This window comes from Vanellus vanellus (genome assembly GCF_965231255.1).
Source record: "Vanellus vanellus genome assembly, chromosome: 2".
Lineage (NCBI taxonomy): Eukaryota > Metazoa > Chordata > Aves > Charadriiformes > Charadriidae > Vanellus > Vanellus vanellus.
The window spans coordinates 41,191,772-41,216,638 of record NC_138906.1 but is presented as its reverse complement, the minus strand read 5'-3'; the positions used below and the strand labels follow the sequence as shown (position 1 = coordinate 41,216,638).

Below are 24,867 nucleotides of genomic sequence, written 5' to 3'. Positions count from 1 at the left end.
CCTCTCTGCCTTTTTTTTTTTTTCTTCTCCTCCCCGGACCGCAAAGGCGAGATTAAAAGTGGCATTTTAGTGCCTTTTCCTGCAATTTTCTCTACACTTTTTTTTTTTTTTAATCTCCAGTAGCGATCTCTGGGGCTGAGGTTTCCGCAGAAAGTTTGGGGGCTGTTACGGTGTGTATTTTTGCGGAGGGGGAGGGGAGCGGGCTCCTTCTGTGTGTGCTGCTCCTCTGGGTGCCTATTGGAGAATAATAGTGTAAGTGACAACCTAGAAGTAGACTTTCTGCTCTTCACACTGGATAGAAAAGCTGCCTTTTTTTTTTTTTGCTTTGCTTTTTTTTTTTTTTAATAACCCCCTTTCTCACTTGCTCCTGTACGCATTGGTTTTATTTTTGAAAGGATAGCTAGACTTAAGTCACCCTCCACCTCAATTTAGACCTGCTACTTTTTTTTTTTTTTTTTAATTATCGTTACGAATTCCTCGTTTTGAGCGTTACACTTGTCTGATCAATTTGATCTTCAGCTCCTTCCTCCGTTGCTACCCCTCGAAAACTGGCTCTCTCAAAAGATATTTAATCTGTATTTTTTTTTTTTTTTTTTTTGTCCATTGCCATTTTTGCTCATGGCTACTCTCTTTCTCGCTATCTGTTTTTGCCCCTCCCCGCCTAGAGGAAAATAGCAACAAGAAAAAAAAAAAAGAGAAAATAAGAGAATATTAGGGGAAGTAGTCCTCAGGTCTGCTGCCCCCCCCCCCTTCCCCCCCCCGCTCCAAAAAGGGGGGGACCTAGAAAACATCAGTCTTGAACTTCTTCCTCTTCAAGAGCTCGGGCTGCAAAGGAAACCTCCTTTGTTTTTGTTATTTATATGCTGTCAAGTTTTGAAGTGGTGAGTTTCGGGTCGGTTTTGCTAATTTCACTCAGAAAACTGCAGTGTTTCTGTTTCTAGATAAGTACTTTGCTTCTTTGTCTCTTTAAAAGGTCACAGGGAAAGCTTGGCCTGGATTGTGAGAGCCATATGGAACGGATAAGTGCGGAGCCTCTCTCAAATGTGATTATGGGTTTTTATGGGGGGAGGGAGGGAAGAGGAGGGGAAAGGCATGGGGAGGGGGCTGATTCCGGAGGAGAGAAAGAAATAATATAATACCGGCGGCGTTACATCGCGACAAAAGGAGATACCGCACCGACGCTCATTCAGAAATTGCGCGGTGTGCCCGTAGTACGCGTACGCTGTCTCTGGGAAAACGGTGCCTTTGAAATCGTGCTCTTCTCTCGGTGCCTGTGATGAAAACTTGTAGTTGTGAAAGATGCCTAAACGCGAAACCCGGGGAAACTCTTGGCCTGGAACCGGCGGAGATGATAGTTCTTCCCTGCGAGCCTCTCTCCCTGGGCAGGCCACGCTGGTTGTTGCTCATCACTATTCCAAACTGAGGTTTCAGTGAACTTTAGCCTTGGGCATGGAGTTTAAATGAGTAAATTAGGTGTTTTATGTGCATGTAATTTTGCTTTGTAGCATAAAGCTTTTTACAAGATGACTAAGCGGTGAAAGGATGCCGATGGGTGGGTATTCTCAGGCCAAGCGAAAATGACCCATTTGGTGTTTTGGTTGTAGTCAGTGTATTAACTAAACTGCGATCTATCACTTTTATTCACTGTACATGATGTAGTGCGAATCTGACTCATGATGACTAGATACTTTTTGTAGCAAAGAGCCTCGGTGCCTTGGAGTACTTCTGAAGTTGCCAAAAGTGACAAGGATTTTCTCGTTTCAGGCTGCTTCTTTTTTTTTTTTTTTTTCACCCCCCCCCCTTTTTTTTTTTTCTTTTTTGTTAATCCTCTTATTCTTGAGAGAGACCAGTCTAAGAAAAGCAGCCCTATAGTATGTTAGCACCGCCAGAAATATCAGAAGATGTTAACGGTTTGAGTCTGTAATTCTTTGCTTAGGCTGCAGTTAACACAGTAAAAAAAAAAAAAAAATCTTTTGAAAAAGTGGCTAAAATAGGCACATTTACTGTTAATGAGACACACGACCTAAAACAGATGGGATCAAGATGAATGGTAAATCTTAGCCTGTCACCTTACAGCATAAGGAAAAATAACGATTTTCTGAACTTCAGCTATTCAGTGGCATTCTTGAGGTTGCTTGTAAACGTTCAGATTAATATGTTACCTCTTACTTCACCGTATCGGGAAAAGCAGTGCAGTGTTCAAACAAGAAAAAAAAAAATAGTTTACAGAATTGTCATTGGCATATATACTAACAACATGGAAGTAGAAAAAAAAAAAATCCCGAGATGTTTAGGCTTTAATAGCTTTACTGTGAAATGTGCAGAAAATGTATTGAATTACCAGGCAACTGAAAGAAAGTAGCAATTATCAGATTCACACCAGTCTTTCTAAATATGACTTCCCCAGTATTAGTATTTGTACTGGCTAATGTAAATACTAGTTCATAAATTAATGTCTAGTCACCTGTCCTTAGTGATTATGTTATATACATAACATAATTGTCAGCGTAGTCACACCTTTCTCAGTCAGAGAAAGGCAGGGTGAAATACCTAACAATCACAACAGTGTTGATGAATGAAATCCTAACCAGAAAGACGTTTCTGTTCCCAGCAACTGATTATTTTTTTTAATATGTCTATGAATATACTTGGCAAAACAGATTCAGATGAGTGACAAAAATCCTCAAAACTTACTCCGTTATGTTCTAGGCTTGGGAAATTTTTAGTGATTTAACTGGAATTGTTATTCATGGACGGAGGTTTCAAAAGTTTATAAAAAGGGAAATATAAGCATGCTAACATATACTTGGTCTTAATTTGCTATTGAAATTATTTCTGGTTTTTGGTTTCAAATAGCTATGCCAGCGCGTAATTTAGCATCACCCAGGGTTGGGTTTTGTTGTTTGGTTTTTGTTTTTTTTTTTTTTATATTTAAGGGCTTGAAAAGTACTGTAGAAATTGTGGGGTTTTTTACAGCATTATGTTTTGTGAGATGCTACCTTCTCTTCTGTTATTTTTCTCAATTCAATAAACTATTCCATTTAACACTTAAAGCTTAACATCTGAAAAATTTCATATGCATGTTTTGAACTTTGCAAAAGTTGATAAACTCTTTGTATAACATTGGTTAGGAGACTCAAAAGCAACCATCTCCCGCCACTGCTTTCCGAAGTTAAATGTTAAATTCTCTTCTAACTTCTGTTTTCAAGGGGGGGAGGAATTGTAAATGGACAATATCGCACATCTCTAATAAATCTGTTGCTCCCTCAACTAAAGTTTAACTTTGAGCTCTCTATTGTTGTGCTTCCATTCTTTTCATCGAGTAGATCGAGAAATGTTTCAGTAGAATCTTCTTCTTTCTCTATCTCTGTCTCTCTCTTAACGCAATAAAACCACCTGGGATTAATAACAAACCTTTCTGTGAGATTTGTAACAATAGCTGTGTTGGAGCACATACCTTGACAGTCATCATCATTTATATGAGCCTTAGTCTCTCTCAGATTTAGTAGAATGTCTCCGAAGGTTGTTTGTGGTTTTTTTTTTGGTTTTTTTTTTTGTTTTTTGTTTTTTTTTTGTTTTTTTTTTATAAGGGGTACTCTAGTTGGCTTTTAGAACATAATTCCACCAGATTATGATGCGATCTCTCTGTAAACTGGGGTATGAGGTCATTTTTGGAGAATAAGTTTGTTTGTTTTAAAAAAGGCTTCTTCTTTCCAGTTAAAAGAGTTATTTATTCTTCTTTATGAGCTTACGATACATATATCTCTCTCTGTACATGTGCAGGCTGTGTCCGTATACATATGCGCACACGTGTACAACATATATATATTTTTTTTTTTTTTTTGAATCATGGCAGGTGATCTTTAGAGGCGGGACTGAGTATGGATCATTTGAACGAGGCAACTCAGGGGAAAGAACATTCAGAAATGTCTAACAATGTAAGCGATCCGAAGGGTCCACCAGCCAAAATTGCGCGCTTGGAACAGAATGGGAGCCCATTAGGAAGAGGAAGACTTGGAAGTACAGGAACTAAAATGCAAGGAGTGCCTTTAAAACACTCTGGACACCTGATGAAAACTAATATTAGAAAAGGTAACACTTTTGATAATTCTGCATTAGAGAAATATGATTTATAGCATTTGGTGGGGGGGAAAGCATACTTTTGCAGACTTTACCTCATTTATATTTCAGGATTAAATCTCCATTCTAAAATACTATATATATTCCCAACTCTGATATAAATCACATTTGGGAAATGTAAGCTTCATGCTTGGGTGGAGCATCTTGCTTTACAGGGTGGAGTCTGATTTTTGTTAAGGTAAAGGCTAGCTGCCCTGATTAAAGCAAATTCCTGCATTGCAATAGAAGTAATATAATGCATTAATTCTTTGAGTCAGTGTTGGGCTAAGAAACGCAAAAATATGTAAGTGTAAATACCGAACCCCCAAAACAAATTCTTGCCTTTCCTCTTAATGATGGTCCAAGCTTGGAAGGGCAGCAGTGTTTCCATAACAGTTGCAAGTTGGTTTAGAGGAGAGAGTGTAAATCTTTAGGTATCACATTGGAGAAGTCATTTATGATGTCAATCTTCGCAGTTTATTTTCTTAAGTACAATTCATTATTGAACAATGAACAACTTGGGTGTCATATTTTTCAGTGGCTGGTTTGCTGTAATTAGACATTTACACAAGGAAAAGGCACATTTAGAATCATCGATGTTTGTATATGGATGGCTTTTGTTTGCATTGAAAATACTTTTAGTGGACAATAATCTATAAATTTTGCTTATCAAAACGTGCGAGTCTTTTTGACCACGTCCTGCAGGTTTGCTAATTTAAATCAAAATATGCTGCATGTAATTTGGCATTTGTTTTAAAACAGCCTTGACTTTTTTCAGTATAATCGGTGTATGTTTATAATCCATATTTCTCTTGCATTTGCTAAGCAAAGTGCAAAATGCAACCAAGACTATTAAACGCACAAAGTTAGAAGGCAGAGGAATTTCATTGTGTCTGATGCATAACATTTATCGTACAATCATTTATTTTTTCCTCGGTTTGGCGAAAACAAAGAATATATTGATCCTGAAATGAACAGACACAGCAGTCCGTATTGTTAGATCTTTATCTATTAAAAATGGAAAAACAGCACTTCAGCAAATTCTTTGGCCTCTGCTCATGATTACCCTATTTATTGATTGTTTGCCAAGAATGTATGCATCTTAAGAAAGCCAGGGTAAGAGCATTAAAAATATAATTTATTACGGCTTTTCAAGCAGAGTGCATTAATATTGTACAGTGAAGCAGTGGGGCTATATAAAAGGGACTTTCTGACGCCTGCAAACATATAAGTTCCATAAATTCCTAAATAGGAGATTTCGGCTGTCTCTGGTATTATGTGATATTTGCACAGCAAACTTTAATGCCAGGACAGTTTTAGACAAGGATTCTACAGACTTCACTGCTCCTTATGGCAGACGTGCTGTTTACACAGACTCGTAAACCTTCAGCAAAAGCTCTAACACTGCCTTCAGGTTTAAATCATGCTGTATTTTTAGCAGCGAGCGCTGACCAGTGCTCTCCCCTTTAATACTAGAAGGTTATGAAGTTGCTGCACTTGGAGGTCTTGCCAAGTACTAGCGGGAGTGATCAGCCAGCTGAGATTGTGCTCTCCTGTATAACATTTTTCACATTAACAGAAGGACACCAGTGACAGTTTGCTAAAAGATTTAGTGGCTTGATTTGTAGTCAGATGATACCTGTGTCGCACTACCGGGATCCACCTCTGATAATCTAATCTACGCTGTACATCAGAATTTGGCCAGGAGGTTCTCCCGGGCTTGTTTAAAGTACCACATTTTTTCAGAACGCTGCACCTCACTTTGACCGTGTACCTGGCAAAAAGCGTGCTGACGTGTGGCGAAGTACCTGTGCGTTGCTAGTCTTGTGTCTGATCCTAGCCCAATTTGTAGGAACTGATAAGGGAAAAAACAAACATGCTTTAGCTGTCTTTGGGTGTATCTGCACTATTTGTTAAAATGCAGCTTTGTTTACATTTTATCTTCAGGTATTAACGGTGAAACTACTTAAGAATTTTGAGCCCTTACTCTGAGTCAGACGGTAGTAGGTCAAACATCAATTGTGAGAGCCTGGAAGGGGAAAAAAAAAAAAAAACCAAAACAAAACACAAACCACTACCTTTTTGCAGATGAAGCGTGTGTGCGTTTTAGAAAGCTCTCCACAGCTTAATTAAAACCAATGAAGAAATCGCCAATTTGCACGTACTGCTTTTGCTTTGGTCTTCTCCCCCTTCCTGACCAGTCTCACTTAGATGTTAAAAAAAAAAAAAAAAAAAAAAAAAGACAAAAAAAAAAAAAAAGGCGCTCCTTCCTGCACTACATAAATATTGGCAAGCTTTTAGTCTTGTCTTTCATGCTGAGCCTATTGGGCAAACTGGAGTGAGTTTGTGAGCTTTTCCAAGCGAGCCTGAAGGGGTTTGTTTGCCAGAGATTGACTCTCTGGCGAACAGATGTAGTTTAAATATACGTGCTTAAGAGGTATCTTTTTTGCCGTGATTTCTCGCTATACGTTAGAGCACAAATCAACAGACGCGGTCTTAAAGCGTGTGTCTGTTGTCAAGAGTAAATCTTCTTTTTTCGGCTGTGGTGTGTCTGGTGCACCTTAGCAGATCTGGAGGTTTCCGTAAGTCTAGAGGGCAGTGGTTATAGAGGCATTAACATTGTAGGACTAATTGGAGTTCCTGGGTGCCCTGTTAAAATAACCCTTGTCATCATTTATGCTAAAGATGATACCCCTCTGGCAGGCTGCCACAAGACGGTTCTGTACATCTGCTTTTAACCCTTTTTGCTTTCTGTCATTAAGAGATCCTAACCTGCGCTGACGGAGACAGCGGGACAGGACCGGGGCCTAAACCCGCGGGTCCGAGGTCGGCGTGTCACCCGCGTCCGTCTGGGAGGCCGGGAGGGATTTTCGCAAAGTCCAGAAATCTGATTGCCGGGGGAGACTTTGTCCCTCAAACAGCTTAGGTCGTTTGTTACTTCTCTCTCTGTTGTCAAAAGGGAGGAAAAAGAATTTAAAAAAAAAAAAAAAAAAAGGGAAAAGAAAAAAAAAAAAAGGCGAAAGGGAAGAAGGTTGCTTGCTTAATATTCTATGCAGCGTAGGGAAGGGGTTTGTCGTATGATGCTACGAAACTAGAAATTAGTAATTACTTTCAGGCGTACCAAAATAGCAATGAATACCAGAAATGTGGAATGCAAAGTGCAGGAGGCAACAAAAAAACCCACCCCAAACTGCAGGTACGCTTCTGAAAATGGCATTGAAATCATGATTTGTTTCTTAAAGATGCCAGTGAAAGTAGTGCTCAAGTGCACTCGATGAATGAAGCACGAATTAGCGTTAACTTTTGCCTTGTTTCCTTGTGTACTCTTTTCAGAGCGAATGTATAACGCGCAAGGTGATTTGTTGTGGATGTTGAAGGCAATTAAATATTTTTGGCAGGACTAAGAAAGTTTTAACGTTAACGAAGAAAATTATGTAGCTGGTACTAAAATGGCTTACAGTGAAGACATCTGCAGTATGTATTTAGGTTCTCGTGCTGCCTGCTACTCACAACAAATCAGGCAGGACAGAGAGAATCAACTTCTCTTCAGTCAACCTTGTTGTTTCTATAGAAGGCGATTCTTTACTCTGTATCCGATCAAGCGAGGTAAATTTGCATTTCTGCTTTTCAGAGAGAGGTAGGTTTTGCAGAACTTTCTCCTTTTTTTGGGGGGGGAGGGCGAGGGGAAAGGACTTAGGGAATATGTTTATCAAATATTTGTGATGATTCTTGATGCCTCCTCTGCCTGTTCGTACAGGTTTTATTTACATAACGCTGTATAGACCCACCTACTCTACTATAACTCAAGTTTAATATGCTAAATTTAATTTTTTTTTAATAGGAAGTATGCTTCCAGTTTTCTGTGTAGTGGAACATTATGAAAATGCCATTGAGTATGATTCTAAGGAGGAGCATGCAGAATTTGTGTTGGTGAGGAAGGATATGCTTTTCAACCAACTGATTGAAATGGCATTGCTATCACTTGGATATTCTCACAGCTCTGCTGCCCAAGCAAAAGGTAAATAAGATTACGAAATTGTACGATGAATTATGTTTGTTTGTGGGGTCTTGGGGGAGGGGCAGGGTTTCTCTCAGGAATGCAATGCAGGTTTTACTACTTAAACTTCTTGCAGATTCTGTCTCTCTTTCCCCCCCCCCCCAATGTATTTTGGTTTAGTTAGTGCACGTTTTGTTCGTGGGGAATGTGGAGGTAGATTCTTTTTTTTTTTTGTTTAAAGAAAAAAAAAAGACTTCAACTGAATCATTAGTATGCTTATTGACCTTAATAATCTGCTCCACTGAGGATCCACAAGGAAGTGTAAAGCATATTTGAGCAGATGGACTGTTGAGAGTCAACTTGCATTTATGACTGAACATCCAGCTCTATTTCTTTTATTTTGTTCCTGATGGTTTTATAGACTGCAAAGTATTTTTTTTTTTTTTAACTCAACCCTTGCATTGCAAAATCCTTTCTAATTTGTTAAGAGGAATGCTAACTATTATATCCTGTCCTATTGAATTCATGGGAAGTTAGGAAAATACACTTCTATACATATTAAAAAATCCCTACTGTAATGCATTTGTATAATTTCATAATATAGATAAAGCATATCCTTGGTGGTGTGTGGGTGGGGGTTTTTGGGAAGGGTGTTCTTTTGTTTTGCCAGATTTAAGAGGTTAGAAACAAAGGTGGTGATCTTGTTAAAATCAGATATTTCTTTTGCCCCTAGGAATTAACAGGTAAATTACTTCTTTTCAATTTTTCCTGCCCTTCTTGCCCACCCCCCTCTCCTCAAAAAAACCCACCCCAAAATCCCGCAGGGCTTATCCAGGTTGGGAAGTGGAATCCAGTTCCACTCTCCTATGTGACAGATGCCCCTGATGCTACAGTAGCAGACATGCTGCAAGACGTGTATCATGTGGTCACACTGAAAATCCAGTTACACAGGTAAGTTGCATACCAGTTCTGGGACGTGAACTGTTACTTGTCTGCTCTTACTGTTAATATTGCTCGTATTTAATTCTCGCTGTGCTGTGTGCTCAAAGTACAAAGGCTTATCTCAATTCCTTTTTAGTTACTCCCGTTCTTTAACTTACAGTATACTATTGCGGAAAACTTTCATAGCTCTGATACATAGATTTTCTTTGGATATCTCATTAAAACTATATTGCATTTTAGTCAATTAAATGATGCATTACAAGAAGGCATTTTACATAAAGTTTACTTAAGAGAAAAATATTTTTGCATATCATGAACAGTACCATCTGTGTGCATTTTGTAAAAGAATGACTTGCTCACACTTATTGTTGCTGTCGAGGTTCTTAAATTTCACGGTAACAAAAAAGAAAAAAAACAGTTAATATATTAATGCTTTTCATGATCAGTCGTGAGAAAGCATTACACCTTAAATTGTTTTACCAAGCGCATCAGAGCAGGAAGGTAGAAGTAACATGAAAAAATAGTCGCCACATGCAGCTGATGTATAATTCATGCATCAATACAGCAGATGTGTTGTATAAAGTAATTAACTAATCGGAACAATCAGGAGACCGAGAGCAATCTCCAGATGCATCTGCTTGATGCGCAAAATGAAATCTGTCTGTCTTAAAGGAATGTTCTGCAGCAGGATGCAATCTTGTAATAATCCCTTTTCTAATCTGTGTTTCAAATAGTTGCCCTAAACTAGAAGACTTGCCTCCTGAACAATGGTCTCACACAACAGTAAGAAATGCTCTGAAGGACTTACTGAAGGATATGAACCAGAGTTCATTGGCCAAGGAATGTCCCCTTTCACAGGTACTTAGCATAACATGTAATAAATAATAAAGCACTATAGGCAACGCTGATGTGAGATTTGAGGTTTCTACAGACTGTAGCAAGTAGTACCCGTGGAGTGAATCTGCCAAAAATGCAAATTCATTTGACCACTTCATGATCTTTATAAGTACGCCTGATTCATTTTGAACGTAGCCTTACAACGTTTCCCATGGGGAGTCGTGAAAGGTTGTTTACACCGCACTAAAATTGTCTCGCAGCAAACTGGATTTTAACTGGTTTTTGTCTTCAGTCTTTGAACTGCTTTGATGTAACTACTTTTTTCAAGCACATGTGTTCAAGATGTTAAAAGGCTCTTTACTTACTGCTGTCAAAAGTACTATTGAATCTGAATGCTTGTTAGATAACCTACAGTAGTTTTAAATGCTAATTCATAAAATGAGACAGTCTTTGGCATGCTATATGAGAAGGGAATAAAGCTCTTTGGATGATGTGTTGTTGTTGCAAACAACCAAAGGAAAATCAGCCATTTATTAGTTCTAATCAAAATATACCTAAACAAAAATGAAACCTCAGTTTATGCAGTGCTAAATATTGAGCTGATGCTTTCCTCAAGCCTTAGTCGTATTGTTCTTTTTTGCCATTCTTTTTGTCATTCTTCTGTCAAATTTCTGTGAAGGTGCAACTTATTCTTCTGTGCAGTACGGCGTGGTGGGAACATCATATTTATTTTTTACCTTTTTAAATTTTAAAATGTGTTTTGTTGTGGTGCAGTGGAGACAAATTCAGTATACAAATAAAGGAAGCTAGTTGTGGTAGGGACGGGAAAAAGGAAATTAAGGAAGTCAAGGTATTTTTATGGGGATTTTGTTTCTCTTGCTCAGAATATCGGAGTCTTTGTCTCCGAAAGGCTTCAGTTAATCTATAGAGGACCACTATCTTTCTCTGTCTTTCCAGCGGATATATTAGCAGGCTGTTTTCCCATCACTTTTTTTTCCCCACTATGGTTAGATTGTTTTCAGTGATGTGGCTCCAATATAGGAAGTTTTGAAGTGGAAATAATCAAAATTATCTTCACTGGTTGCAAACCATTCCAGTAATATGTCTGCAAAGTTATCTTGTACGTACCTACTACAAAAGCATGTGAGTTCTTGCCCTGCTGGCTTATGGAAGCTGTAGATAATTTGGGATTTTTCTCCTTTTTAATCTATCTAATAGTGCTAGTTTTTACTTGATACTGATAGAAAGCAAGTAAATTCTACTGAGATGGAATATTTCATTTCTATTTTGGACATCGTGTTTCGCATAGCATCTTCTGTATGCATGTAGATGATGCAATGATAAAGCAGAAAAAAAAGTTTTCAAAAGGAATACTTCACTAGAGACGGTATCATGGTACTGGAGACAATTCATTGATTACGCTCTTTTTTAAAATTTGTTTTTAAACTATACTGAAATTTTATATAATAATTTTAATGGACGAAAACCATCTTGCCTAATAACAGCTCTTGAAGTTAGCACTTGAGATGACCAAAGGCCCAGATTACAGAACTCTGATTTGGGGCTGTTTGCTTACTGTTTTGCACTTCTTTATTTGTAAAAGAATATACTTAAAACCGGGAGCTTCTTCCTGTTGTTAAAAGCATGCTTATTACTTTTGTCATCTCTGTTCTCACCAGCACTGCGGTAGTTGGGTTGCAAGAATTTAAATAGATTCTGCTTTTCTTTTTTCTTTACAGACCAAATCATGTTAAGCCTAAAATACATTTATTTATTCTTAACTTTTGGAGAAACAAGCTGTTACAGCGGTTGATCGAGAGCCCATCAGTCAGTCTAAATCTTCCCATTTCCCTTCGGGAGTTTGAGGGAGGAGGCGTTGATCTGACGGTGTCCTTTTCACATGGCTAAATTGATGCGAATGCTTCCCGTGTTTGCCTAACTAATAACGCATTGCGTATCGCTCCTGTGGAAAGGACACTGATTCAAGAGTTGTCTGTGTTTTGTTAAACATCTTCAATTTGCAGAATGGCCCCATAGTGGTGCGCTGCTGCAACGGAGGTGAGAAGTCAGAGCAAGGCGGAGGTTAGGAGGCAATGTTTCCTTAGAGGGTCCATCAAAATGCCAGCATGGGAGACTCTTCTGAGAGCAGAGAAGTGGTCTCTCCCGTTATGTACTTCCACGGGCATAGGTAATGCCATATGAAGTGCTTCATCACAAATGCAAGCTAATGCAGTGACACCGTACCATAACTTATTAACACTGTTATGGATATAATTTATTAACCACAGAAAAATGACTCAAAGTGGAAATGAGAGTAGTTATCGTTTTCTGTCACTGTCATTAGCAGTCCTCTATTTTGTGTAGGTACGGAAGGATTTGTTGCAAAGCATTTAAGTTGCTGTGCTCAATGCGTGGCATCTCCGAAGCCTCATTTAAGCATGGAAAGCTGAGAATCATCATCCTCACTTAGAAAGTCAGAATTCTGAATAAATATGAGCAATTGTTTAATACACAAAATGCAAGATTAATTAAGAAAATACAGTAAATTCTATGTACTGCAAAAACATACCAAGCAAACTATTTTTGTAGTGCAGGTATATTTAGTGGCTTGAAAATGTGAGCAAACAAACTTTTAGATCCTGTTTGTCTTAATTATAGAGTCTTGAAAACTTAACAGCATCATCTACTTGAGTGGGTTTTCTTTTTTTTCTTTTGCCATTCGCTTTCTTGTCCAACTAAAACTTTGCGGCGTGCAGGTATGAACTCTTCATGCCTTCCTCAGTAAAATGCCCCTGTGATTCTTTCTCTCATTAGCCGAGTTGAATACATGGTCTCTTTTGAAGCTACTGTAATTGTCGCGCTCCGTGATTGCTGTTGCCACCCCTGAAGACCAGGTTGATCACTCGCTATATGAGCCTGCATCACGGGGAATCCCCGTTGGCATGACTTGGAGTTCTCAGGACAGACCGGAGCAAATGCATGGCTCTAAAATGCCGTGGAACTGAAGGCACCCATCCAGAGTTTTAGTCTCAAATTCTTGGTATTGACCAGGCAAGGTAAAAAGACGCTGCAAATTTTACACGGAAAAGCCAAGCCTGTTCTGAATTATGCGTTGCGGTGTGTATTTTTGTGCTTTACCTTGGGGTTTGCAGATTTTATTGCTAGAGACTAGCGGCGTACGCAGATGCCGGGTGAAAGACTTCTCGCGTTTGATATGCGATAACATTTCTGCTTCATCTCCAGACCCCTTTTGATGGGGAAGGCAACTTGGAATTTAATCTAGGGCTCAATTTTGGGCCATCTTGTGCATTCCATTGAATTGGTGTGTCTCGTGAGTGGCCTAAACCTCATTTCCCTCCTGTTTTGGCTCTTTTGTCTCCAAAGGGTTGTAAAGAAATTGTTCTACCATCAATTCTTATTTCCAACCCCTTGCACAGAAGCTCTACTCTACCTCAGTCTGTTGGGAGCTGCTCTAAAATGATCAGGCAGGCCTGTTGCGTTTATTTATTTATTTATTTAATGTTGGTCCTTCCATCTCTCTACTCAGCCTTAGTCCTAGCATTTTCATACTTTGTTTTCACAGTTTTGCTCTACTTTGGTTTTTAGAGTAGAAGTCTCTTATTACTTCCACAATTAAAACAACTGAAATACTACAGACCGTATTTATACTGATATTAATAAGCGTTTATTTTGCTTTGTCCCTATCGTCTTACCGTCTTTCTCTCTCGCTCTTTATGTGTATATATAGCTAGATAAGCTTTTATGAGGGAGAGGAGAGCAACATGGGCTATTCGCCTGAGAAGAGGCTGGAAATTCTTTTGATAACTCTGGAACAAACTCACTGTGTGCTTTTGAACATTTAGATGTACCCCTTATCTTGAGTTCCTGTAACCTTTTCCATGAAAGGAAGATAACAAGTCACCTACCAAACGAAGAGATTGTAGAGATTAATTAGTATCTGGGCACTGCTTTGAAAATATGGTAGTGATCAAATGACATTGACTTTCCCACTGGTATTACCTCACCTGATTTTTTTTCTACAAAAAGATTTTCTAAGTGATTGTTGTTAGTATTTGCAAACAAGCTTGGGGTTTTGAATTAATTTTTTTTCCCACTTTATGAAACCACTGCAAAACCACTTCTGAAGTGAGGTATTCATTCTTTCTCTTCCCCCATAGTATAGCTAGCCTAATTCTCAGGACAAGCCATAGCCAGTGCATTATAGGTGAGAAAATCCGGCCCTGATGTAGAGTAGAATCTCATGGTTTATTATGTTTTAAAATATTTTGTGGGGGACATGCAATATTCCCATGGAACATATACATAGTCTGATACTTATGGACATAATAATTTACGTGCGTTTTATTACTACTTTGAATTTTTTGGAAGATACTTGCATGCACACACACCCCACCCCCCGCCCCCCAGTCTGTAACATCTTTTGCATAATTTTGCTCTTGATGCCGAGGGAATGGTACGATACCGAAGTCTGAATAGTTTTGCAGTTGTGATAAATATAGCTATCCTGACTGCATTTTGATCAAACTTCCTTGCTGTAGCGAATGATTGTCTGCCTCTGACACGGGCACGATGGAGATCGTATACTTCCCTTCTTGTTCAGACATCCTGCCCTGAATTTGCGTGCTGTTTTATGCAGATGTCGTGCAGAGACGCCGGGCAGAAAGCTTTCTCGGAACATCGGTGTTTCTTAGTTCACCTCATCTGGAGGCACCTGGCCATCCGAGCAAAATAAGCAGCGTAATAGAAAGCCTCTCGCGTTCCCTCGCTGCTGTTCAGACGCCCCCACCCCTCCAAAAACCCAACCAAAAAAAGTTGCATCTGCTAAAATTAAAATTTTCCAAATGTATAAATAACCAAGGAATGAGCTGTTAAGGGTTGCCAAAATCCATACTTTTTATGAGCAATTTTTTATTCATGCTTTACAAAACTTAAAGGTGGTTTGTTTTTTTTTTTTTTTTTTCCCCCTCCCCTGTCAGTTTTACCTGCCTAGACCTGAGATCAAGTCCTTGGGTTTCTTTGTTGCTTGTGATTCTCTTCTCTCCTTCTCTCCTCCTCCTCCTCCCCCCCTCCCCCAATAATTAATAACTTCAGTAAGGAATGCAGCTCCTTTTTCTACTTTAGAAGTTACTGTACTTTAGATTTTAAAGATGTCATTAATTATTTCAGGGAAGTACATCCTTGAGGGCCTGGGCTCAGGTTTTGGCAGGCAAGGGCCTTTCAACCCACCCCTCCGTTGCTCAACAGCGTTCGCTCTGATGTCTCTTCAAGCTGACATGATACCTGGGTTTTATTTAAACATTTTCGATTAACTATTCGAATTTGTGCCCATGATTTTTAGTCATCCGGACAGAACGGGAGGTACAGAGCCTATTGCTGGTGGGATGGGGAGGGTGACATATGCAAGTTGGTAGAGCTGCATGAGGACATTCGTGGGGTGCTCAACCTTTCCGTTGCCTGATCTTTTGATCACTGATTTATATTCTTTAGAGGCATCTAAACGCTCTCAGAGTTAATGCTATGTCAGCCTGTCTACAACTGTTTTATCTGGGCAGCACCCTATCAAAGGAGAAAGAATATAGCTATTTTTTTCTGTCTCTTCATTAGAATCAACTATTGTGAGGATGTCAAAGTGCCTTTCCAAAACAGTTATGGGGCCTGGGCTTATTGTGGGGAGGAGGGGAACATACCTTGTTTCTCAATTAAATACGGTTTCTGACTTCAGAGGACTCTGTAAGGTGTCAGTGTGCAGCGTGTCCCTTAGTGTCTGTGCTGTCATGAGGTCTTGTGTTTCCGCTTTTGAAAGACTGGAGAAGAGACGGATAGAGGGATGGTGCTAGTGTTGATTTCTTTTGTGTTTGGGTGTTGGTTTTTTTTTTTTTTTTTACATTTCTAAAGTGAGCTGTATAGAGATACAAGCAGCTGTCTTCTGCTAGGCTCTCCTGTGAACAAAGTAAAAAATTAATGCTTTTTAAGGGAATAACATTTTTGGGACTGTGCTCCCCACTTTGTGTGCTAACCGTTCGGGATTGCATCTCAGCAATTCTGAGAACCGTGTCATGTGAACGACTATCTGCATCGTATAGACTTCAAGTTTTAGGGAAGTGACAGAATAAAAAAGGAACACTGCACGTTTTCTTCTGATACATTTTCCTTCCAAAATGTGCATGTGTTGTAGAACTGAGCCCTACTCGACTTCTGTTTTCACTCAGTGGTCCTGAGAATGGTATACAGAATAACTTGCATTTTAAATATTTGCGATTATGTTCTTCTTGTTATATATATATAACCGTGCTTTTTTTTTTTTTTTCCTTTTTACATTTAGTGGGTTAAGAGGCAGTCAAGTAATGCACTGCTACAAAATTCTGTATTCATTCATTCATGCTTCTCGCATACTTCTTAACGCAGTCACGGCCGAGTGTGAACCCTGATTTATTTATTTTTTTCCATAACTTTATTAGAGGGTTAACAAGCCACTCCTCCAGTGTTCTTTAAAGCAAGATTGCAAATAAGTCTTTTTTTTTTTTTCTTCTTATTGGCAAATTGTTGGCTGTAGAGTACTGCACAAGTATAAACAACATGAGAGATCCTTTAACATAACATGAGAGAGCCTTTAGTCGCTTTGCTCCCTAGCTTTGGAACTCATTGCCAATTGAAGCAAGGAAAGCTCTGGCTGTTGGGACTTTTAAATCTAGACTTAAAAGTTATTTGTTCTGTTTAGCATTTTTAAAATGATTCTATTAGGAATTGTATGTGCTTCAGTTTTAATTTTAACTCATAATGATTGTAAAGCACCCTGGGATGCTTGCATGAAGGGCGCTACAGAAACCCAAGATTGTATTGTACTGTGTTGTAATGTATTGTATTATTACATGGCGCTGGAGTTGGACCACGGACAATTCATATAGAAAGCATTTGAATACTTAGCTAAAGATAAGGAGTGAGTGTGTGGGGGGGTACTGTCTCTTCTTGCTTTTTTCCCCCCTTTTCTGTCAGTTATTTTATTAAACTAAATTAACATGGCAGTTATTCCCTAAGAAATGCCAGCATAATTTACTGCTGCAAAGGGGCTCAAAATGTAAACCAGATGATAAACTAAAAATAAAAAAGTCCACATTAAGATTTAATTGCACTTCCCTTTCTATATTACGTTCTTATGTAAAATACATTACAAAACAGTACTTTCTTTATCACTTCCTTCACTTTTAACTGAATTTCATTAACAATAAAGAAATATATTGTCTCTGTTTCAGTAATGTCACTTGACAGTTAATCCCTTAACTTGATGTACATGTCTTTAAGATTTTTTTAATTTTTTTTTTTTTTTTTTTCCCTAAAGAACATGATCGCACTGACTGGAGCCAAGTATTGCACAATCATGTGATTTGCAAGTTTCCCAGCTCGCAGCTTTGCCAGTGCAGGTCAATTCACACCTGCCACACTTATGCCATTCTGGTCCTCATGTTGCTTTTCCTCGGTGATTGTCAGAGGTAGAGAGAGTTGTGCGTGCGGCTCCTTCCCCCCCCCCCCCCCCCCCCTTCCCTCTCCAAATGTGTGGTAAACCTTGTGCATTGGAAGTGTCTGCTCAGGAATTAAATGGAGTTTAATTTCTGTCCATTAGGAAGCTGCTATCCACATCGCCAATTAAGCCTTCTATTTAAAGGGCGAGGAGATACGTATGTCTACATCTTAATCACTGCTGCGACTGGTTTGCAGAGACCTTCCCTGACTGGTTCAGTTATTACCAGCAGTGGTGGGAGGCACAGAGATCAGTGTGGTTATAAAACCTACCCAAAAGCTGAGCAAATTCTGTAGGTGCTGTAGCGTCACTGTCAGCAGATTTAAAGCTGAGGTATGCCTGTGTGAGGGGACGCAGGGGTGTGGGCATAAAGATGCGTCTGGAGAAAATGACTTGAATTGGTAATCATCTTTTACCTGACAGGAATGAAAGCAGAGCGGGGCCCACTCATGGAGAGGCAACGCTAAGAGACGAACACCTCTCGCCTTGTCAGACCAGACTCATTGCAGGTCTTCACTCTAATCATAACTTAGAAGAAAAAAGATGCGTTTCTCAAACAGACCCTGAGCAAAACTCGCAAAGCTTGCTTCCTCCTCCCCCCCCCCCCCCCGCCTTTATTAATTAATAATTAGGTTCTGCCTTTCTATTGCCAAGAGACACAGTAGGAAAACCTAAGGCAAGGGTGAGCTTTGTCTCTCTTTCCTTGGCCACTTCTTTAAGAGCAGCACAAACAGTATCAGATTGCCCCGCTGCCTCGCAGCAGCGATCAGAGGACAGGTTTTTCAGGACAGCAGCAACCTCAGACCTGCCTCACTCCGAGCCATGGAATAAACTACTCAGAAGGGAAAACTTCTGTTCCCCAGGGGTGGGAACACATGAAAGGTTCTCCTTATATGCACCTGTCTCTTAATTATTTTTATTTTATTTTTTAAGTACTGAGATTTCCTACACTGAGAGTTGCAGTTCTTTCGTAAGCTTGAAAGGTGTGTGTGTGGGGGGGGAACTGCGCTAAAGCATAACCTGTGCCTGGCTGTGCCACCTTTCCAAAGGATTTGATAGTTTGTAGTAAACGGTCATGGAGAAGGAAGGGTTTTGTGATGATGAAAAACTGAGGGATGTGCAAAAGACAGTAGTGTCGGTGGCCCTTCTAGAGATGGAGAGGAGATTTCCGCTCCCTAAGTTTACCTAGCGTGTTTGTATTTGAATCAGTGTATCTATACTTTCTCAGAATTGTGGAGGGTTGTGCATGTGTGTGTGTGTGTATATATATACACATATATGTATGTATCACAATAAAATACCACCAAAATATACTTGCCAGCTAGTATGTCCCCAAGCTCATAAAGTTGTGTTCCTTATTCTGCACTTTTTGTAAGGAGGAGCTTTGTGTGCTAAACCTAATCTAGCTACTTTTTAAAGATTTATGTATTTTAATATAAGGGGTAACTAGGAAAAATTTTTGAATAAATAGACCCTCAAAGTGCACATGCGTATTCCACATGGAAAGCTAGCTTCAACATTTCTCTTTCAAGATACCTTCACTGAATCTTGCATCTTTTTATGAATTCTTTAGAGCATCTATACTTTTCACAAACTCTTGTCAGTGAAAGGCAGCAACACGGAGGCGAAACTAGTATCTTGGCTAACATAGCCGCTTAAAATGTCACCTTCATATGATTTTACTTAGCAGAAGTTCAGAATCTATAGCAAGATTCATACTATAACTCATTTTTCTCCTGACAATTTGTTACATTTTTTTCTGAGGACAGAAAGTAGTTTGTTCGTGTGCTTTTAGCAGCGTAAATATCCTCATACGATTTGGGTCTATATGATTAAGAATAATCAGATGTACAGGTGGCTCATAAAGGGACACATGGCCTGAAACAATAAATCTGACACTTAACCATTTACACAAAGGGCAGGCAAGGGATGTTGCATTTGGCACTAGAGGGGTATTTAAGCAAGCAATCAGAGGCACGAGAGATGCACTGACTAGGAGCGGAAATCAATGAAGTTCAAACTAAAAGCTAGTCATACATTTAAAAAAAAAAAAAAAATAGAGGGTACATATCTAGTGAAAGAGATTACCATGGGATGTGGTGAAAAGATCCAGCACAAGAAGTCTTCAGGTCAATATCAGATGTTTGCTCTAACTCAGCCACAGGTAACTTGGCTGAATTCAGAAATTGCTAGATGAACGTCTAGCGTCTCTTTTTACGTAGAGTCCAAATAGGTGCTCAAAATGGTCCCTTTTGGCTTTAAAAATCTGCAAAAACTTGTGTAGAAAAAGGAAAAGAGATCAAAGAAAGGGCTTATCCTAAACACCAAAAGAAATTCAGCAAGACAACTGTTAGTGCTACTGAGTCTGATGACTTCTTGTCTGGACATTGTGCCTTAGGGCTCAACTTCATGCCAGACATCTGATGCTTTGCCTAGCAGAACACTGGAATCCGAGAAGAGACTTGCTGAAAATCATGTCCTATTTCCCAGCAAGGAAATCTTCCTTAACGTGGTGGATAATGCTAAGCAGTTTTGAAGAGCCTCTTACAAAAGCTGTAGTGAAAACAACCATTGCGGCTGGTTGAACATAGAACAATTATCAACATGTCTGTCAGGAGAATGTATATACTTAATTTTTGTGGAAAAGTTTTACGTGTCCAAAGCTGAATTTAATGCATTAATAGATCTAAAATGTCCCCTATCACAAAAAGCATTCGCATTAGGATAGCGTTTGGAAGCATGTGCGTTACAATTAGCATTTCCAGATAGGAAACAAGTCAGAAGCGTTCTGACTTGGCTGGAACAGAGTGGTTGGAAGTAAAAGCAATCCGCCTGAGAGGAAGGCTGAAGGTGCCTCTTACTCCAGATTTTCACCAGATGAGTCTGTGAGATCTCCAAGGCCCCACCTACCCCAGCCTTTATCCCTGTACAAGAAATGCTGGTTTGCCCTGTCCACATCTGTTGTTGTATGATCTGAATTGTCCTTCTGGGCTCCAGCTTCCTCTAGTCTTGTTCCTTGTGTCCCAAGGAGAAGAGGTGAGCGTAGGCGTGCAGGCTTCACGTAGTGCATTGCCTAGCGTAGGAACAGCAGCAACCTGGAGAGGGAAATGGTTGGGGCTGAGGACCCCGTCTCCATGTTACAGGACTGGGAAGGAGGGATGGAGCTTACTCTGGAGTGGCTCAGCGCTGGTCCTGCGGACTTGAAGTCCACCCATGGTTGGAACACGGCATCTGGGTTTAGCTTCATCCAGCAGAAGTTCTGCTTGCGCGCCTCGAGATGGCTTTGTGATGGGCATGGAAGTAGGAGCAATGGGGAGAGGCCTTGAAAATGTGCATTCCCTGTTCAAGCTAAAAGAGCAGTTTAAAGCAATCTACTTACTTCATAAAAGCTTTTTCAAGCAGATTCCTGACTGAAATGGATAGTGTTTTCCTTACCTGTGGCGCGCTCTGGTTTCAGAGCTCTTCTGGCAAAGGCACTTGCAGAATCAAAATCTTAAGGTGTAAGAATTCACCCCTCAAAATATAGGACCATTTCCATTCCATGAAGTAAACTAAGAATTAACTTATTAATTATTAATTATTTTGCATTTTATATTTTATCCAGGTTGATTTTAGGAAGTGTTTAGCCAGGACTTTTACTACTAAGTACCTGCCATTTACAAATAGCATGCAATAAAATTCAGGATTCTTAAAAAGATTCATGTTGGGCATCTGACAGTGAAGGCAAAAATGTCTTATGTCTCGTTATCTTTTATAGGTTGAGGTTGTGCCTTCTTTTTCTTTCTCTTTTTTTTTTTTAAAGTCTGAGGCACTATGCCATAAAGCTTGTAAAGCAGTTACGAAGTTCTTCAAATCTGAATTAACATTTCCCACCTACCTATCTTTCTCTCTTTTAAGCTTTTAACCTTTGTAGATATAAGACTAGTATCTTGGGAAGCAGCTTTTTATTTGAGCTTTATTTATATCTGTCAGTGGGAGATGCTCAGAAAACATTGGGAGAATGCTGCTCTGTCATGCAGCAACTGGGAATTTACATTACAAAATGGTAAAAATAGTGCAAGGATCAGTTCCTTCAGATGATGAATCCTCATTTCTGATTTTAAAATCATCTCGTGTGTGGGTATATTTCTATACATATATAAATATACGTGTGTATATGTATGTATATGTGATTGGGGTTCTTTTTGTTTTGTATCTTCCCTTGTTACATTTAATGTAGCTTTAGTACATTAGTACATTTCTAATACTTAAAGACAACATGAGGCAGAAAAGGAGGAGGAGATAATTTAGGCTATACAAGGATAGGAGAAAGGAGGAAAGAACATGCTCATGTATTGGAAGAAAACCTTGTGCCGTCATTTTAAATCCGCCTTTAAGCAGTTTTCACTTATATGACCAGTATTTGCCATGCAGATCCTTACTTCTCCTGACCGTGGCAACAGTATGAGGTCAGATAGCCATCCAAGTGCAATGCCAAAGGCACAAACAAAAGTTTTTTCCTTCTCTCTCCATCTGTGGGTTTTTCCCTTACCCTACGTGTTTATAGGGCATATGACAACAAATTTCATTGCGTTACTTGCTATAGTTCAAGGTAATGGACCAAGGAATTTAACATCATTCTTCATATGCAATTAAACTGGCCGTTTTATGATTCCTTTTCCAAGAAACGGCTAGTGGCTGGATAAATTTGGTCTGCTTTTATTCGGAGTGGCAGATGATAATTCTCTGCCATAGCAGAACACTAGAAAAAACACTTTGCCCTGATTGGGTTTTTGCAGTACGTGGGCTTGGGCAGGCTAAAATCTTTTGATTTGGGGATAATCTTGTGTTATCTGGTTGGGGCTTGAATGTTCCCTTCTCATTTGAAAAATGTTAATGTAGAGCCTCCTGAGAAGTAAGCGCTCCTAAGAGTTCGTCTTGTATTAAAACTGATGTTTGTGATTTCTATGCAAACAAAAGCCACTGATAGTGGCTGGAATCGGGGAAACAAAGTTCCTCTGTCCTTTATGAAAAGATTCTCCCCCCCCCCCCGCGCCAAATCTTTAAGTTCTGTTCTGCAACTTTATTGCTATTCAGACTACGTCTAGGGACAAAGGCTTGTAGCTTTTCTCTTTTTCCCCCCTCTTTTTTCCCCCCTCTTTTTTCCCCCCTCTTTTTTCCCCCCTCTTTTTTCCCCCCTCTTTTTTCCCCCCTCTTTTTTCCCCCCTCTTTTTTCCCCCCTCTTTTTTCCCCCCTCTTTTTTCCCCCCTCTTTTTTCCCCCCTCTTTTTTCCCCCCTCTTTTTTCCCCCCTCTTTTTTCCCCCCTCTTTTTTCCCCCCTCTTTTTTCCCCCCTCTTTTTTCCCCCCTCTTTTTTCCCCCCTCTTTTTTCCCCCCTCTTTTTTCCCCCCTCTTTTTTCCCCCCTCTTTTTTCCCCCCTCTTTTTTTTTTTCCCCTCTTTTTTTTTAAAGGCATGTTAGGGTTGCAACATTGGAACATGCTATCCTGCTGGTGTCTAGGGATGTAAAGTGGAGGATTTATGGAAGAGAAAATAGAATAGAGCCTTAAAAGTTTGGCTTTAAAAAATGGAGCCAGTAGTTTGACAGATTGTTCAGTAAATGTTCGTTTTATTGAGAATTATAAAAAAGGTGCTTAACGCCTCTGTGCCATTAATATAATACATTAAAAGGTTACTGTCAAGATTAGTGTTTCAGCTCTGAAAATTGACTGTAGGGTTTATGGGCAGCACTGCTCATATTCTGCTTGGAAGATGAGGTATCTTCTACTTACCACTTGACAAAACCATTATGTTGTTACAAGGCTTTCTCCTGAAAAAAACTTGATAAATAGTAAAACATAAATAAAATCTTATTTGAAAAGTGGGAGAATAGTTCCCGTTTGTCTTATAGCCAGATTTAGCAGATGCGGGTTTGAATGTAAAACAGTTGTGAAAATAGCCAGTGTCAAACTAGTGCAAAATTAAACTTGTGGGGTGTTCTGTTTTCAGTGTCTGTTATTGTTGAAGTACTCCATTTCAAAAGCATGCATTCCTTCCTACAGAAAAAAAATCAGATTCCTTAGTTGAAATTAATTAGCATTCAGAAACCAGATAGCATGTTTTTGGGTATTCATGAGATCTCTGTTTGAAAAAATGTTTTTAACTTGTAGAAATGTGTTGCAACACACAGATGGGAAGAAAAAGAAAAAAAAATCTCTTTAGCAAGCACTGTGTGTAAAAGGAATATTACATTTTGCACGCTCCTGATTACCCTGTGTAAACAGTTTTTGACATCTGTCTTTATAGTTTTCGAGGAGAGGAAGACTTTGTTAAAAGAACCATTTTTATACAGCAGTCACCATTTCAGTCTTGCTTTACCTGTATTATGAAAGCAGATGGTCTGCATGTCTTTTGAATATTTATAACTATCAAAAACAATCTCTTGCTATTCACCCTTAGGCTTATGAGATGTCAGGACTGTTCTGGTTGAAAAAAAATCATCTTGGGTGTTTACAGAAAGAGGATTACATTAAGCTGAAATGACTATACATTTTCCAGTTTAATATTTGTCCATCAGCTGTTTAATCGTATTTAGATAATTGTGTAAATAAGTTGTTGCAGCCCTTGCCCCTTCCACTGAGCAGGCTTGAAGCTTTAAACACCGATGAATGAGTTGCAGAAACGCTTGGATTTTTTTTTTTTTTTTTTTTTTCTTCTTTCCTGGTTAAACAACCCGGAAGGCCCAAATAAGTTTTGGTTACAATGCTCCTTTTGAGAGAAATGTTTCATTTGCAAAGGAATCCCCAATACCTAAATCAGCTGAGTTGTTTTAGGAAGCTGCTGTGTCAGTTACTCTCCGCTAAGTCTGTTAGTATGTATTTGTTCTGTGTAAATACCGCAGCCCAACTACCCCTTCATGAGGCATGAAAACAACCTCATTCTGCCCATATAAAAATAATTTTGAGGTTGTTTAGGGGAAGTTTTGGGACTGTGGGGGTTAAAAGCTTTTTTGACTGGAAGCTGAGCAATCACTGATAACAGATTTTGCTGTGGTTGGTTGATTTGGCAGAAAAGCATGAACAGTTTTGGTTTAGATGATTGAATTAACCTGATTAACATTGTTTTTGTTGTTTTGCAAAAAGGACAACAGTATACTTTTAGCGATGATCGAACAATACTTCACCTGGTTGGAAAGCAGCGGGAGAGGCAATGGCTCAGGAATGCCTCCTTGGTAGCACCTGCAGCGGCGGCTGCAGCCACCGGCCGGCACCAAGGGTTCGGGTCCTCCCTGTGTCTGGCAGGACGCACCTTGCATTAGATCCTGGCACCACGCGAAAGGTGTCTGATGCTACCCTTTTATCGGGTTTTATTTGATGGGCGTATGAAAAGAGTTCTGGTTGAGATTTCAGATCTCTCCCCAGGGAGTTCCCCAACTTCTTTGAGAAATGATGGCGTCTGGT

At 39.4% G+C, this 24,867-nt stretch overlaps 1 protein-coding gene across 1 annotated transcript in view; it reads left to right on the top strand.

Annotated features, from left to right (window-relative positions):
- The window catches only part of SATB1 (SATB homeobox 1), a 77,120-nt gene that overhangs the window by 1,069 nt on the left and 51,184 nt on the right, over window positions 1-24,867 (top strand). Inside the window, exons 2-6 of the mRNA XM_082479269.1 lie at window positions 666-881; window positions 3,857-4,092; window positions 7,961-8,137; window positions 8,941-9,067; window positions 9,793-9,916. Of these exons, the coding sequence (XP_082335395.1) occupies window positions 3,882-4,092; window positions 7,961-8,137; window positions 8,941-9,067; window positions 9,793-9,916 (639 nt within the window). The 5' untranslated portion in view covers window positions 666-881; window positions 3,857-3,881. The remainder of the gene's footprint in view (window positions 1-665; window positions 882-3,856; window positions 4,093-7,960; window positions 8,138-8,940; window positions 9,068-9,792; window positions 9,917-24,867) is intronic.